This window comes from Chanodichthys erythropterus, chromosome 4, assembly GCF_024489055.1.
Source record: "Chanodichthys erythropterus isolate Z2021 chromosome 4, ASM2448905v1, whole genome shotgun sequence".
NCBI classification, from domain to species: Eukaryota; Metazoa; Chordata; class Actinopteri; order Cypriniformes; family Xenocyprididae; genus Chanodichthys; species Chanodichthys erythropterus.
The window spans coordinates 16,377,558-16,395,607 of NC_090224.1; the positions used below are offsets into that span (position 1 = coordinate 16,377,558).

Below are 18,050 nucleotides of genomic sequence, written 5' to 3' on the forward strand. Positions count from 1 at the left end.
AGACGCGATAACGTCATCGACGTCCATAGCGCACGTTTTCCGTTCACTGGTTTGTACCAAGTCCAGAAAAGGGGGGTGTATTATTTATTACATGGTTTATAATCTGTTAGCGCCAATATAGATATACAAATAACGAATCAAACAAAGCATATAAATGAAAAACTACTTTTAAAGTAATATAACTGGTTTGGAATTAATTATATTGTGCTAGAATTCATGGTTTGTTTACACGTGCTCCCCTACAATGCAGAAAGGTTAAAAATAAAGCGCCAAATCTGAAAACACGGACAGGAAGAAACATTCATATGTGAATGTGAACTTATGCTCATCCACCCAGGTATGTCAAATACAGCACTGTAGGGAATTCAATATTAATAGTGCTCTTTATTATTCTTATAGGTTTTTATTGTTTGTAGAAGTTTGCTCAGGAGAGCAATAAGCACAACGGAAATGGTTTGAAGGCTTGTTAAATGCATGTTAGTAACACTACATGACAGGCAGTAACAGCCGTGTCCTTCATCTAAAACTTTTTAAAAACCACTTCTGTATCATTGTATATACAACTGTGTAACTTATATTAATGCAATTTTATGACCTAAATTAATTAAACAGCTGCATGAAATCTTTATATATTTTTTTTTAAGAATTTGTTGCAGTAGGACTATTGAAGTGAAGTAAAAAACAGCATTAAATGGGTTCTAACAAGGTAATTCAAATGTCAGTGCTGTTGTTATTATTATTATTATTATTATTATTGTATTATTATGACTACTATAATAATAATGTGTTTACTTAATTTTATAATTTATTATATTCATTTGTTTTAATTGTAAATAAAATAAATTAAAATGTTATTTTTTCTCTGTGTACGTTACCTGCATTATAAAGTTTCAATCATATCTTATACAAAACATAGTTACATTTATATATAATTATTGCCTATATAAAAATAGTAACGTTACTCAACAGAGGAATGGTTATTCAAATATATAATGTTTGTCATTTTTAAATATTAAATAAATGAAATACTAAATATTTCATATTTAATTTAAATGTGTTCAGACATGTTTTAATTTGTTACACTGTTAATTTAAGTTTAAGTTATGTTATAATATCTGATAGCGTTATAATATTTGATATTATTTTCTTCTATTATACAGATGTTTTTTATTATTGTTTTATGTATGCTTTGGCAATATTGTATTATTTACAGTCATGCCAATAAAGCAATTTTGAATTTGAATTTATATATATATAATATATATATAAAAATACACACACATATATCAATATAAATATAAAATATCAAATAAATTAAAATAGAAAATATTGTGCAACATCACATTTAATTCATATGTTTGAATGAACTACAGATCAATTAAGCTAATGCCCAATATTATAAAATTCTTATTTCTGAAAGTTCATATCATCATGAAAAACCTGAAAATATTAGGGTTAACTCCTGAGACTTATGAACGAACTCCAATCTGATAGTTCTCAGAAAATGAACTGTAACTTAGTGAATACTAATCACAAAAAAATGAGACTTATGTCTAAAAAAAGTTGAAATGTCAGGTTTTAAATTGTGTAAGTCAAATCGATCTGAAAACACGGACAGCCTCACTCATTTGTGTAATAGGAATTTCAATAGTCACTACTTTTTTTTAGTTATTTTCTAGATCTAAATCTTTAAGGCTAGAAAGTGCTTTTCGTGCATCTAGTGTAATTTTTTTTTTTTTTCAGTGAATAAGTAAAAATGGTTTACAGATTTGTGATTCCTTAGCAAATTTGTCTGAAATGTGTCTAGTTTTTTTAGTAATTGTCCAAGTTATCAAAAATGACTTGAAAGTTCAAGGAAATGAATTGGTCAGAACACTGAATCAAACACTTAAATAATTCAATGTAAATTTTCCTAAATTTATATACGTTTTAACCTACAGAAAAAAAAAAAAAAAAAGAAAAAAAAAACTTTCACAATGTTTGTCAGCTACTCTGATACTCTGAAGTGTATGAGTATGAAAGGGTTTGAAAAGATGAAGTTCTATACAGACAGACCCATCACTCGCTGCTCTCTTCCAGAATACGTCATGTCAAAGTGATCCGGTTCAGTCTCCAGATGAACATGATGCTCAGTCCGGATCAGGTGTCCTTGATAGGACTGGTGTTTGAGACTTATGTGATGGAGCACCACAAGAATGACATCCTGCAGATCTTCCAGGAGGCCAGTGAAGATTCTCACTATCCTGTTGTAGTGAATGCCATGACCTTATTCGAGGACAATATGGAGGTTGGAGAGTGTTTCAATGCATTCCCCAGCCAGGTCCTGCCTATATTTGACAATGCCCTGCACAGAGCGGCCCAGACCATATCTCAGTCTTCTTCCTCACCGCAGGGGAGTTTCAGCCTCAAACATAATCTGCATGTTCGTATATCAGGTAAGCAAGTATAAGAACATCCACTCTTTTACACTGACACCTGCATCAGGGCTCAACAACCAGGATTTTATACATTTGCTCTGTATATTTGTGCAACTTCCTGACCAGCCTGACACAACAACCAGTAACACGAGTTTTGAGGAGTGTTTGAGAAAACTGTTGGGAAATGAGCTTTATTTTTGTTTCTGTACAAGTTTCTGTTTGGGAAAGCTAGTAGTGCAGAAATTGCACACTCCACCTTTATTTACCTTTATTATCAGAAAACAACAGAAGAAAAAAATATTGTGTAAATTTAAAAAAAAAAAGGCAAATTAATCATTAAAGTGGGAAAATAAAAATAAATAATAATAGGACAAAATAATCAGTAACACCTTACACTGACTATGAAAAGTAATTTTATTATTGAATTTTATATTTGTTTTAATAAAATGTTTTTATCTCAACTATCCTCATTTTACCAGAGCAATAAAGCTTGAATCATATTTCATTATTTTCAAATCATGATTACATTTAAATATAATTATAACCTTAACATATTGTTAATAATAACATATTTTTATGTATTATTATGTAATAATAAATACATATTATTAGATATTATATCAAAATATATTAAATTAGTTATTTATAAAACATTAGTTATTTAGAATTAAAGTAAAAAATCTGTATTAATTTCTAATCTTAATTTTTTTATTTTACCTTATATAAAATGTTATGCATTATTATTTTATCATATTATATATGTTTTTAAATTGAAGTTATTTATAAAATGTTAGTTATTTAGAATCTCAATTAATCTTGTTGTACCTGTACAATAAAACTTGAATCATATTTTTCAAGTATTCTCAAAACATGATAAAATTTATATATTAATATTTCCTTACACAAAAAAAGTGTATATATAATATAATATGTATGTATATATGTAGTCATAATAAATATTATGTATATTCAAGTAAAATGTTCATATTTTTAAAAAATTAAATGAAAATGAAAATTCATATTTTATTTCTGAGAGAGAGAGAGAGAAAGAAAGAGAGAGAGCGAGATCAGTTAAGCATTAATGTTTGGCATTAATTTATTAATGAAAATTATTCTCAACTTATCTGTCCACTTATAATAGGAGGCACTAAAGTGTTTTTGGCCTGATAATAATATGCTGTGTATGTACTGCATACTCCAAGGTGTCTAGAGAATATGCTATTAATATTACAGCTCTGAAATGCAACTATTGGCCCTGTTTGTGCACAAATAGAGTTCCTCTATTTCCAATTTACCATGTGTCTCCCAGTGATCATAAGTGGCTTGTATATGGCTGACTGTTTTCTTTGTGTAACTGGTAGATCTGCTGCCATAAAGCTGCAGAGTGCCTCCAACTGTCTGTTTCATTTGCTCTTGAAGGCTTGCAGCCTATTAGTTTGTCAATGCAACACACAGGCTGTTTCCCTCTACAGGCAATTAGACCACAGCACACCGTGGCAGACAGCTCGTTTGTCCTGCCGTGAACTGTTATCTGTTATCATGGTCGCTTCCTCTGATCTCGTGTCATATAACCTGCACGATATGCTGATGTGTTTTTCTCTGTAACAACAGTCTCGTTATGTTGGCTCGCGTTGAACAGAAGCTGGAGAGAGATTAGATGAAGCTTTTAGAAGGTGCTCAGGTGTGAGCGCAAACACTGCATGATGTAACAACAAGATGAGCAGTGGCTCTGCAGGAAGGGTATTGATCCAGATCTGAGGAGAGAGAGGACGTGTCATGTGAGAGGTCGGACAGACACGGGCTGTCGGAGGAAAGAACAGCTGAATGAGGCTTCAAAGGAATAGCTCGGGAAAATTCTCTCGGTATTTGCTTGGTATGAAATGTATATAATTTCTTTGAAATGTAAAAGGAAAATTTTAGAAGAAACGTTTCACATGCAAATCTAAGTGGTGTAGGCATGAATGATTCATCAAATTGTGTGACTAGTTGAGGAAACGTTCCAAAGTGATCAAACTAATAATAATTTATAATCAGACTGGTGGCAGAGTTATTATTAACTGAAAGTAAAACTATTAAAGCATTTTTCATCATTGAAATAAAGCTGGAAAGAATATTAGTAAAAACTACACTCTAAAAAATGCTGGGTTAAAAATAATCCAAGTTGAGTTAAATATGGACAAAACCAGCGAATGGGTTGTTTTGACCCAACCTACTGGGTAGTTTTATTTAACTCAACTGTTGTTTAAAAATTACAATATTGCTCACTTAAAATGAACCCAAAATAGGTTGGAAATGAACATTTATTAATGTTTATTAAATGAAAATTTGGTAAGTTTAATAAATAATAATTAAATAATAATCATTTATTAAATTGCTTGTTGATAAATGTTCACCTTTTGATTATTACTGTTGCCTCTAACAATTATGTGTCTGATTTTTAATTTCCAACCCATTTTGTGTTCATTTTAAGCCAGCCATATAGTAATTATTAATCAATAGCAGAGTTAAATAAAACTACCCAGCAGGTTGGTCAAACATTTAACCCAACTAGGATTGTTTTTAAACTAGCATTTTTTAGAGTGTATAAATAATATTAAAATATAGTATATAAATAATATATGTATATTAGTGCTGTCAAAAGATTAATCATGATTAATCGCATCCAAAATAAAAGTTTGATCATGATAATTAACATGTACAATATTGTTATCGTTGGCACTTCAAGATACAGTGAATAATTATTTAATATGAATTATTCAGATTTTTAGAATGCATTTTAAGTATACTTTACCCATCAACCGTTTAAAATACACAAAACCGCTGCATGCTGCGTCAAAGAGGCACGCGCACTGATGTAAACAAGCCCAGCTTGCGTGAGCAGCGCATGGTGGAACGAGTGAAGGAGAGGCGCTGAATGAAAAAGCATATTCACTCTCTGACAGCAGATGGTGCTGACAGAACAGCAGAAACGCAGCGGTTACCCCGATAACACCCATAAACAAAACAGCTGTGCACTACCTTTTTTAGTATTTAAATGTTTCAAAGAACCATTCAGATTTTTGTATTCAAAATGGTGTTCATCACAGCACCAAATACTTAAAGCTATTTATTTTCAAATTTAAACATTTTTATATTTTAATTTGGACTACTACAACATGCCCTAGGTTTTGTTTACATATGTTCTGATTCAGTTCATTCACACTTTACAATAAGGCTTCATTAGTTAACATTAGTTAATTCATTAGTTAAACTGACAAGGAAAAATACTTCTAAAGCATTTATTAATCTTAGTAAATCTTAATTTGAAAATCAAAAGTTGCTACTGTATTATTCAATGGAGCTGATCTAATATGAACAAACAGTTATTAAACCTTTTATAGCATGACAACCGTTTTTTTGCTAATTATTTCAATCTCATGATAATACCGTATACCATGATAAAAGCTTCAGCAATTATCTCAACATGAAAATTTGATACCGTCACATGCCTAAATATGTGTGTACAGTGTATAATTATGTATATTTAAATGCACACATACATGTATATATTTAAAAAAAAATTGTATGTATATACATATATACATTTATAAAAAATCTTAACTATATATTTATATATGCATGTGGGTATATTTATATTTACATAATTATACACAGTACACTTATATTATGGAAAAACTAATTTTTATTTTGGATGCGATTAATTGCAATTAATCGTTTGACAGCACTAATGTATATACAAAAATATATATAAATAATATAATGCAATGGTCAACGATAACAGTTTGAATTTTTTTTTTTTTTTTTTTTTTCAAAATGTTATAATTGACCACTGTGTTATCATTATCAATGTTATCGTTGACACATTTTGCTGGGTATGGAGGTACTCAAGTCATTTAGAGATTTTAGGTGGGCTGTTTTGACTTGAGCAACTTAAGCAATCACATAGCAATGCACTAAAAATTATTCAAAACACCTAGCAACCACATAGCAACACCCTGGCATTATGTCCTTGGCTTTCATATGGGCGAGCAGCACTCAATTATACCTATGTAAATGTTATCTGTCTCTTGATGGATTCAGTCAAAAAGACTCTGACTGCTGTAGGGAGTGTGTCAGCAATAATCAGCTGACTGACCTTTTCTGTTCCCTGGATGTTTTATCCTGTTTTCTGGACAAAGGAGTGTTATAAATAGCCTGAGTGCAGACTCCACTCATAGATCCAGCGTGCTGTGAATATGAAAGGGGGTCTGAAAATAGGACACACAGCCATAAAAAGCACACAGACCGTTGGCCATATTGCGATGAACAACCACGTCGTGTCTGAACGCTTTCATGCTTTGGTGAAGGTCATCAGTGAGAAAAATTGCGTGTCCAGGTGGTGTCTCAGCAATCCTGGGGGGTGACGTGTCTATTTTCTTCCTGAAGATGTGTGATGTACCTGTATTATAAAGAATGGCACTCAGAGGTCGGGCTGGACAATAAAATCCTAATATAACTATATATTTAACATACATATATTTTAATGCTTGGTGAGCATAAAGAAGTCTCTTATGCTCACCAAGGCTGCATTTATTTGGTCAAAAAGTTAGTAAAAACTTGTCTGGCTATCACCAGACCAAGCTCAATTTAAAACTGAACATTGGTCTGGGGAGTCTGCTATGTATTTTCTACTGCACAAGAGCATTCAACGAGCATTATTCCGGGTGACGTACTTTGCAGAGCGATGCGAAAACTCCAGACAGGTTTAGTTTGTAGCATTGATCAGCGGTTTGCAGAAGCAGCAATGGCATCAAGCGATTTTTGCAGGTTGGGCAAAAAAAAACATGAAGGTGAGTGGTGTTTACACCCACTCGAGCGATTTGTTTGCTAAACTTAAGAAGTCATTCAGCATCATCGAGAGGTTAAAAGGAATTGGATTGACGGTCGTGCTTGCCGTCGCTTCTCTATCGTCATCGTGTTATACCCGCCAATAGCGAGCAAGGTGGATAAGCCAGTCTGTGATTGGTTCCCGCAAAAGTGTAACAGAAGCAGTAGAAATGAATGTACGGGTTTCCAGACTGAGTTGCCAGGCGAAATCAAATCGCCGGCAGATCAGGCTGGGTTTAGCCAGTCTAAGTAAAAATGGTAATATTGTGAAATATTATAATTTAAAATAACTTTTCAATTTGCATATACTATATGTTAAAATGTCATTCAGTGTCACGTGATCCTTCAGAAATCATTCTAATATGCTGATTTTTGCTCAAGAAACATTTATTATTATCAATGTTGAAAACAGTTGTGCTGCTTAATATTTTTGTGGAAACCAAGATAATTTTTTTAGGATTCCTTGATAAAAAGAAAGTTAAAAAGAACAGCATTTATTTAAAATAGATTTTTTGTTTGTTTGTTTGTTTTAGATTAATTAGTTCTTTTGTAACATTATAAATGTTTTTACTGTCACTTGAAAAAAAAAAAAAAACATCCCTGATGAATAAAAGCATTATTATCTTCCAACTTTTAGATTTTAAATCTGACCCTGTGACCCTAAACTATATATATAATGTATTAAAATTTATATAAATTTAATAAAATTTGTAATATGTGAACAACAGTACATGAACATTTTTGAGTAATTATGTGAGTGAATCACTGAATCGGTTCATTGACGTTTGTAGAGTTTTAAACTGATTCATGTAAATTTTACAAAAAAAAAAAATTGAAATTGCTATAGAAATTTAAATCAGACCTGTTCAATCTGTAGTCTTAAAACCAGGAAAAGAATTAGCAGTTTCTTGCAATGGAAATGGTTCTCTCAGAAATTTCTACTGGGTTTTAAGAGAATTTAGTTTTGTGCTTTATAAAAACAAAAGTTGCTATATATACGATTTAACAAGTACATAAGTTTGCGTGGTGCTTATTTTAATCAAAACCATGATCATGAATATATTATATTCCATATTTCTGCCAGCCCTAATCTGCTTATCTAAAAACTGCAGACTGACATACACAGGAAGAGTATGAAGATTGTTTTAGATGACGTGTAGGCAGAGAAGGGAGGCTTGTGTTTGATCCCTGAGGTATGTGGGATGGATCTTATTGCATTGTGGCGAAGCCAAGTGCTTTTCTCTCACGTCCTGTAGGAGATGATTGCCGTCACCTGTAATTACACGCTCTTCATCTGTAGCCCTGCAGACGTGACTCATCCATATAAGCACACTTTACTGAAACCCATTTTCTCTGCAGCTACTGCAGTCTGTATCTGTGGTTCAAGGGGAGGGAAAAAAATTAATGCAAGTTTATTGCCTAAGTAACTTTGACATTTTTTTTATTCTTCTTTCTTTTATGTTTCTATGATGCAACCATGCCGGGCCAGGTCATGTTAAAATATTGAATGTGCTCCAAGTTGATTTATTATGCAAGAGACTGTAACTTCGCTTTTGAACTTTTCATTAATGAATATGCAGTGCCATCTAGCAGTTGGACACCATAACTGCTCAAACAGGAGCCCTAGATGGCTGTCGTGGAATAACACTGACACCTAGTGGTTAATATTATGCTTGCTTATTCCTTCAAAAGAAATAGTTCACCAAAAAATTAAAACGGCTTTCTTACCCAAAAACTGATTTATTACACCTTTGCAGGTTTACCAATGTGTCCCGAGCTGACCAGAGATCACATTCCTAAAGCTAGAGATGTGGGCCACTTCCTGTCCGTCACAGGCACAGTCATCCGCACCAGTGTGACCAAAGTACTGGAGTTTGAGAGAGACTACATGTGCAATAAATGCAGGCATGTGTTCTCCATGCAGGCTTCTTTTGCGCAGTTTTATACCTTCACTCCTCCCACCAGCTGCCCCAATGAGGATGGATGTAATTCTTTCAAATTCACCTGCCTGTCAGGGAGTGACGCCCCTCCGGCTGCCTGCAAGGACTACCAGGAGATCAAAATCCAAGAGCAGGTAAGGCACCAGGGATGTTGTTTATTCAGAAACGCTCACCCTGGAGCAACCTGGTGCTGAAGAAACAGTTCACACAAAATTAAAAATTGTATTGACCTCTATTTTTCATATTACCCGAGCTCTAATATGACATTCTAGGTATCGTAAAAGTAGCCTAGACAGATTTTTTTAAATTATTATTATTTTTTTTAATGTCTTGCTATGCAGCTCATGGGATTCAAAGTTAAAATAAAGTTGAAGTAAAATAAAATAAAATAATAAATAATGTAGTTAAAAATAAAATGAAAATATAATAATGTAAATAAAATATGTATAAATGAAGCATTTACCCGTCTAAGAAAAATGAAATTGTGTTTATTTCTACATGTCAAAGTCTGTAAACTTTCTTCCTGACCAGCATGCCTTCACTAACAGGTACAGAAACTGTCAGTGGGCAGTATCCCTCGATCCATGCTCATCATCCTGGAGGACGATCTTGTGGACAGCTGCAAATCAGGTAAATGCAGAGTTTTGGTGGAAATGGTGTCCAGTCTGCAGTTTTATTTAATGTTTTTTAGTGGCTTTTACAACTTGACAGTGCAGGAAAGTATACATTTTTAAAGGGGTGGTTGATTATTATCATAATTTTTCAACTTTTAGTTAGTGTGTAATGTTGCTGTTAGAGCATAAACAACATCTGCAAAGTTATGACGCTCAAAGTTCAAAGCAAAGGGAGATATTTTGTTTTAAAGAATTCTCTGTTTAAGGACTACAACAAACGGCTGGTAGGGACTACAACAAGCTTCTTCCGGGGGTTGGTGACATGACATCACTAACCCTAAAATTTACATAAACCCTGCCCCCGAGAACATGCAACAAAGGAGTGAGGCCATGTTATTGCAATACACTATGCAAAAAAAAAAAAAAATCACATCATAAAAGCAAGATGACAACATGACAAATTATAACAATAATTAAACTAAACTAAACTCCGCCTTCTTGTTGGGAGCAGCAGCTCATTTGCATTTAAAGGGACACACACAAAAACGGCACGTTTTTTCTCACCCTCAAAAAGTGACAATTTAACATGCTATTAAAAATGATCTGTTGGGTATTTTGAGCCAATACTTCATATATACACTCTGGTTACATCAGAGACTTATTTTACATCATGTAAAAGTGGCATTATATGACCCCTTTAACATCATATTTTTAAACTGGACAGTTCATGATGTTCATTTTTTAATCACTGTGTGTTTGCTTGCTGTTTATTCGTACTTTACTGATAATATAATAATAGTAGCATCCCACAGGGCAACATCATGTGTCTTTTTCCCTCATATGATGCTGTCATGTGTTTCTCGCAGGCGATGACATCACCGTGTATGGAGTTGTGTGTCAGCGCTGGAAGCCGATGTTTCAGGATTGCCGCTGTGATGTGGAGGTTGTGCTGAAAGCAAACTATATCGAGGTCAATAATGAGCAGTCCACCACAGCACTGGTGCTGGAAGACATTCAGAAGGAGTTTGAAGAATTCTGGGACAGTCACAAACATGACCCCATTGCCGGTACACGGTTGCTGTCTCTTGAAATATTGAATCTGGGAAACTCAGTCTAGTAGTACAAATAAGCATTATGGCATTTTCAATACCATGTCTCCTTGGCATTTAAAAGATCTCTCTCTTTCTTATTGCTATCTAAACTCAATTATGGTCCTTGTAGAGGAAGTTCAGTTGATGAGGACCATGAAAGAGTGTTGTAATCTGTTGCCAGTGGTGTGTGCCGAGGCACAACATCATTATTAGGCTACTATTGCTCATAGGGTTATTGGGTTAGGGATTTAAACAAATCCCTAGCTGCAAGTATTAAATGTTGGCATGTAACTCATATTGTATCGTTTGTGCTGAGCACTTGAATGATACTTCATGTGGCTTTTTGAGGAAAAGTGTTTTATTACTTTTCTACACAGACAAATGTACACTCTAAAAAATGCTGGATTAAATATAGACAAACCCTGTGGTTGGGTTAAATGTTTGTGGAACCACCTGGTAATGGCCTAGCAACTGCTCAGATTACCTTAGCAACCACCTAGAACACCCTAACAACAATTTAGAACCCTTTAGCAACCTCCCAGAAAACCCTAGCAATTATTCGTAATGTGGGACAGCTCATGGGATTCAGTGTGGATTATGTATCATGTAATCTCTCATTCTCTCTCTCTCTTGACATTTTGAAGGCAGGAATGAGATCTTGATGAGTCTTTGCCCTCAGGTGTTCGGCATGTACGTCGTCAAGCTGGCCGTTGCTATGGTTTTGGCAGGTGGGGTACAGAGAATAGATGCGTCTGGAACTAAGGTGAGAGGTATGTGTTCACAATCCACATAATGGACAGTCTGACATTTTGGTTTATCATGGGGAAAAGGTCAGAGGTGTGCTTGAAAAGTGTATTACTCTTGTGAATAAATCTGAATGGCTCTGACTCAAAGTATGCGCTCTGTGTAGGAGAGTCTCATCTGTTGCTTGTGGGCGATCCAGGCACTGGGAAGTCACAGTTTCTGAAGTATGCTGCTAAGATTACACCGCGCTCCGTGCTCACTGCAGGAATCGGATCTACTAATGCAGGTTCCACACATTCTTCTGAACTTCACTTCATCATCTCATTGACATTTGGAATAAGCAGTCACTATAGAGGGATGCTTTTTTAATTAGCATAACTGTATACTTTTTCACTTTAAATTTCACTACTTTGCTTTTTGAAGTACTTCACTATCTTTGAAGTATGTGATATTTTCCACAAAAATATTAAGCTTAACAACTGTTCTCAAAATTTATAATAATAAAAATGTTTTAAAATATATTCAAAAATAAAACAATTATTTAACATTTCCATAATATTTCACAATATTACTGTTTTTACTGCATTTTGATCAAATAAACGCAGCCTTGGTGAGCAAAAGAGACTTGTTTTCAGAATCATTAAAAAAAAAACGTACTTATCCAAAACATTATAATAGTAATGTATATATCCAAATTAATATAAGTAGTTTAATTCTTCATTCTCAGAAAACTAAAATTTGTGATTACAATAAGTGATAAATAGGTATATGACAATAAATATGATCTGGTGTCTTTACTGTTACTGTTACAACTGACTTGTAACTCTCCTGAGATGAATTAAACAAAACAAACAATCAAAAATGCCAGAGCCAAACATTTTTTGCACTACTGAAATGGTTTGCAATGTCTGATGGGTACATTTTCTCACCCATTTCCCATGAAGTTAAATATTGTTGCAAAAAATTAGTTTGCAGTGCCCTTCAGATTGCTGCATAAACATACTATTTAAAAAAAAAAAAAATACTAGGCACTATTCAGTTTGTACTGTGCTGTTGCATCATTGTTTGTATCATTATGAAATGCTGGTCAGGTCTGACAGTGGCGGCTGTCAAGGACTCTGGAGAGTGGCACCTGGAGGCTGGAGCCCTCGTTCTCTCTGATGGAGGCCTGTGCTGTATCGATGAATTCAACAGTATCAAAGAGCATGACCGCACCAGCATCCATGAGGCCATGGAGCAACAAACCATCAGTGTGGCTAAAGCTGGGTGAGTGCTGCGGCTGAGTCAGTTGTATTCCCTAGAGGGGGAATACAATTTTTCACAGATAGATTTCTTGCATTTTTAAAGCAAAAGCTTGTGAGCATCACAATAAATCTCCTAATTTCCTCTTTTGCAGAATGGTGTGCAAACTGGACACAAGGACCACCATCCTGGCAGCTACTAACCCAAAGGGACAGTATGACCCTAATGTGTCGGTTTCTGTGAACGTGGCTCTCGCTAGCCCTCTCCTGAGCCGCTTTGACCTTGTGCTGGTTCTGCTGGACACTAAAAACCCAGAATGGGACAAAATAATCTCCTCCTTCATCCTACAGAATAAAGGTTTGTCCTAGAGAAGAATCTTGTTTTGTAATATATTATAATATATTATATTATGGGACAAACATTAATATATATTTATATATCCTGAATATAAAGTTAAATATTTCAAATATATAGTTAAAACTAAATATTAGGACCTATAACTGTATATTCAGATTTGTCTATTTATTTACACTTAAGTATATATTTGTATTTACATCATATTTTTATATTCAAAATATTGAAATATTATAATTATATTAATAATATATTTATGTTGTAAATATAAAACAGTAAATTAGTTTTATTTAATTATTTTAAATGGTATATTACATTTAATTCATCACATAAATCAAATCGTAAATGTAATATTTGACACAATTTATAATATTTACTTTTTTTGCAGTAAAAATGGGTCTTTATACTTGAAATATATAAATTCCTGCAAAATGTTTTTGTTGTTGTTGTTGTTTTACACATTTTTAACTTGATACCCGGCTCATATTTTACATGTTTTTGTTGTACATGGCATACAAGAAAATGTAGTTTGTGAGGCATCATCTAATGTGTTATTGGATCAAACGCACCCCTATCCAGCCCGACTGCTGGTTCGTGCCTCCCTTGTGGGATTTGTTGCTTGTTCAGTCTTCGTTATTTTCTCAAGTGATGCCACTTTGATAGGAAAACATGTCCCCTCGAGGGCTGGATCACCCCTCATTTGGCTTAGAATCTCTTTGATACTGACTAGAAGTTAATGGTGAAGCCTTGCCATTTGTTGCGTATTTATAAAATATTCATCTTAACGTCTCTCTCTTTATCTCAACTCTCTTCCCTCATGAATTCCCCACAGGAGCTCCAAGTGAGTCTTCATGTTTATGGAGTATGGAGAAGATGAGGGCCTATTTCTGCCTGATCAAGAGTCTTAAGCCTTGTATAACACAGGAAGCAAACTCCATCCTGAGCCGCTACTATCAACTGCAGAGACAGAGTGACAGCCGAAACGCTGCTAGGACGACCATCCGCATGCTGGAGAGTCTCAGCCGCCTCGCCGAGGGTCAGATGCTAACACCTAGAATTCCCTCTGTTGTTATTTGCTAAAAGCTGTATTCAAAAACCTATCCGACTGTCTCTGTGTGTTTCAGCTCATGCCAGGCTGATGTTCAGGGAGACTGTGACAGTAGAGGACGCTGTTGTTGTGGTGTCTGTTATGGAGTGCTCCATGCAGGTAGTTTTATTAGCAACGGTGATACTACTCTAAATACGTGAAGCTATATTACATTTTTGAGTAGTGGACAAGCATTGTTTTTTTGTTTTGTTTTTTACCTCAGGGAGGTGCTCTACTTGGAAATGTGAATGCTCTGCACACCTCTTTTCCTGACAACCCCTGTGAACAGTATAAAACACAGTGTGAGATTGTGCTCGAAAGGCTGGGATTGACTGATATCCTACACAAAGAACTGCAAAGACTCTCGAGGTAAAGTGAAAATAGTACATTTAAGTACTACTTTTTATTTGTAATATTAATGAATCATACATGCATACACACATATTCAAAAGTATCCTTGCTTTTTTCATATTTGTATTCTTATTAAATAAAAAAAGACAGTGTTACAAAAAATGTTACGTTTATTTCAACTTTGAGAAAAGAATCCTGAAGTGTATCATGGTTTTCACAAAAAATATGAACTGTTGTCAACATTGACAATAATAAGATTTCTGAATGATTTCTGAAGAATCATGTGACACTGAAGACTGGAGTGCTGAAAATACATTTTAAAATATATTCAAATAGAAAATAGTTTTAATTGTAATAATAGTTCACAATATTGCTGTTTTTACTGTATTTTTGATCAAATAAATGCTCACAGCCTTGGTGAGTGTAAGAGACTTTATTCAAAATATTATTTAATTATTTAATTTCATTACTGTTTGTTTTGTTAAAATACTATATTGAGATTTAATTAGCAGAATGGATCAATTAAATCAATTAATCAATTATTTATATAAAATAATAAATTCTATATTTTTTGTTATTATTATGTTTTGTTTGTGATTATATCTGTATATTCAATAGTTTTTAATAAGTAGTTAATTTCATAGTTTTTTTTAATTATTTCATTTTATTTGACAATGATTTAATTGCAAGTTTAACTTCATCACTGTTTTGTTAAAATGTTAAATTGATTAAATTTAATTTGCAGTATGAATCATTTAAAATGCATATTTCAATAGGATTATTTTTTATTTCATTTTATTTAAACAAATTTGATTTAACTAGTAATGTGAATCAGTTAAATGATAAATGTATTATATTAATATTACATTAATTATTTGCATTTAATCATATATATGATAAGACAATATCTCAGAGTTAAACTGTGTCAGAAAAAAAAATCTTAATTATGTCAGATAACACTTAAGCAAATGGTGGTCAGGTCAAAGTGTATAATATATATATATATATATATATATATATATATATATATATATATATATATATATATATATATATATATATATATATATATATATATATATATATAATATAAAATTTAAATAGTAAGATTTATTTCATTAGTATGTATTTGTGTATATAATCAAAAGTTCATCTGAGCGCAATAAAGCAATAAAGACTTTTATGTTCCTGTAGGCTACAGAACAGAAGATCGGACTCCCCTAAAGGGACTGAACCACGTAGTGAACACACCGTTGAGCGTGCAGCTGGTGAGAATCATGGTAATGGTGAGGTGACCACTGATTCAGACGCTGGCCTGGACTGGTTCCACTCCTTATCCAGCCCGACTGGTACCGGCTCCATCATTCACACCTCCCCCGTCATTACCTCCACACAGAATGCTGCCGCGACACTACGCCGTGCAGTGTTGCCTAGCAACAGACGTTCCATACGCCACAAGGGTTGTGCGTGGGAGAAGGATGAGGATATATCCGTGGTTGAAGCTGTAGTCGAAAGGGGCTCTAAAAAGCTCAGAGGCAAACGACTGAATGAGATGAAAGCAGACCTCCTGCTGACTGAGGAAAGAGTTTTAGGAGGAACTGATGATGATTTAGAGAAGGTGCTCTCCCACAGTACACCCATGATGGGGAAGAAACACTCAAAAAGGAAAAACGCAGCCATCAGTCTTCATGACATAGACCAAGAGGCTGATTTCAGAGCCGAGAGCGGAGAAGATTTACGCAGGACACTCACAAACTTCACATTCAAGCCCAGAGAGAGAATGAGTCATGCCAATCAGTCGGTTGCAAATGCTAATACTAGTGCCAAAGTTGCTGTGCAAGAGGGGGCAAAACTTACCACACCTCGGATGCGAGAAAAACAGGGTGAGAATCAGTCGAGCTCACTTCCTCCAGCAGAGGGCAGCAGAGCTAATAAGACACTCCGACTAGGAGCTCACAAAAAAACCAAGGACGTTTCCTTAGAGGTCTTGAATGATGAGAGCACAGCTCAGAAAAGGACATTTGAGGACACTGAACATCAACAACAGCTGCTGTCGAGACTGAACAGCCTCTCTCCAGGTGAGAATAATGGTAACACTAATAAACACCCACAATCCCCACCAAAGACAGACCACCCAAAGACTAAGGTGGCCAGCTCGACTCTGGCTAAACTTTCCAGATTCTCTTTTATGGGCTCAGCTGAGGAAAAGACTGAAGATAAAACTCCACCGGAGGCACAAGTAGCCATTAACGGCAGTACAAACAAAGTGCCAGCAAGCAAGGTTTCTGAAGACCAGGAAAACACAAGCACACAGACCAGGAAAAATATGATCACAGATGTGAAGACCACCACACTGCAGACGGGCAACAAGAGGACAGAACCCTCCGACAGACGGGAAGAATTCAGAGAGAACGCTGCAAAGAAGAGGAGATGTTTTGAATCGAGCTCCGGAGGCCCCGCAGGACTCCTCAAAGGTTTTTCACTGTTCAGCTCATCTGTCATAGATGATGAAGATCTAGACGCTGACTGGAACTGATGCAGCAAGAGACTTTTGTTGTGTGTGTGATAGAAGTATATGTCATTTTTATATTTGTTTTTCATTTAAATGTAAATGAAAGAGGGTCTCTTTGAAATGAACGCCCTGTTTGCACTTTTGTTTTTGTTTCAGTAAATATCAATTACATTTTTATGGCTGATTTTGTTTTATCAGAAATTCAGTTTATATAGTTAAATGTACTTCTTAGATTTTTATTATTATTTGACAAAAATTTTACATGGAAGTTTGCCTTCCCTTTGCAAAAAAAAGTTATGTTTATTTTTAAAGTTTTTTTTATCAATTTATCATCAACATATAGGTGATCTCTCTTTTTTAACAGGATAATTTATTATTACTAATTATTATTATTATTATTATTTTTTTCCTAGGCCTATTTGTTTGCGAAATAAAAGAGCAAATGCAATTTTAGCATTGGTCTTTTTAAAAAAAATATAAACATCTCACTTATGCTTCAAGGGGGATTTAAACTCATGAGCAGAAGAGTTTCTTCAGTACAAGTCCACTTATACTGCTGGCCAAGTTACCAAAAACATATTTATGTAACTTAGTTTTACAGGACAATTTTCCATTCTCCCTTAGAATGTTTTTGCTACTGTCCCTTTAAGATTTCCTGTTAAATCACCTCTTCTAGGAGTGCATTACTGTGCTGAATATCAAATAGGTTGTAAACATCTTGGTGGTCATGTTTATTTCCGCATGGTTTTGACATCAGTAACCATGATGGTTTATGAATGATCCATTTTTGGGTCTGAGTGGACTAAAGCCTGAAGTATATACCGTCCACATG

At 34.3% G+C, this 18,050-nt stretch overlaps 1 protein-coding gene across 2 annotated transcripts; it reads left to right on the forward strand.

Annotated features, from left to right (window-relative positions):
* The first annotated feature begins 292 nt into the window (after window positions 1–292).
* mcm9 (minichromosome maintenance 9 homologous recombination repair factor) lies at window positions 293–17,342 on the forward strand. Of its 2 annotated transcripts, none has more exons than XR_010894914.1 (13): window positions 293–337; window positions 2,080–2,435; window positions 9,041–9,357; window positions 9,772–9,853; window positions 10,704–10,904; window positions 11,573–11,698; window positions 11,839–11,958; window positions 12,764–12,938; window positions 13,069–13,271; window positions 14,101–14,304; window positions 14,393–14,475; window positions 14,583–14,724; window positions 15,901–16,027. XR_010894914.1 is itself a non-coding variant. In XM_067383182.1 (13 exons), exons 2-13 carry the CDS (start codon window positions 2,117–2,119, stop codon window positions 17,240–17,242), a joined length of 3,318 nt encoding a protein of 1,105 aa, XP_067239283.1. In that variant the 5' UTR covers window positions 293–337; window positions 2,080–2,116; the 3' UTR covers window positions 17,243–17,342. The 2 variants fall into 2 exon arrangements, 1 of the variants encoding a protein (XP_067239283.1); XM_067383182.1 differs by having other exon boundaries at window positions 14,579–14,724; window positions 15,901–17,342.
* Window positions 17,343–18,050: the final 708 nt, after the last annotated feature.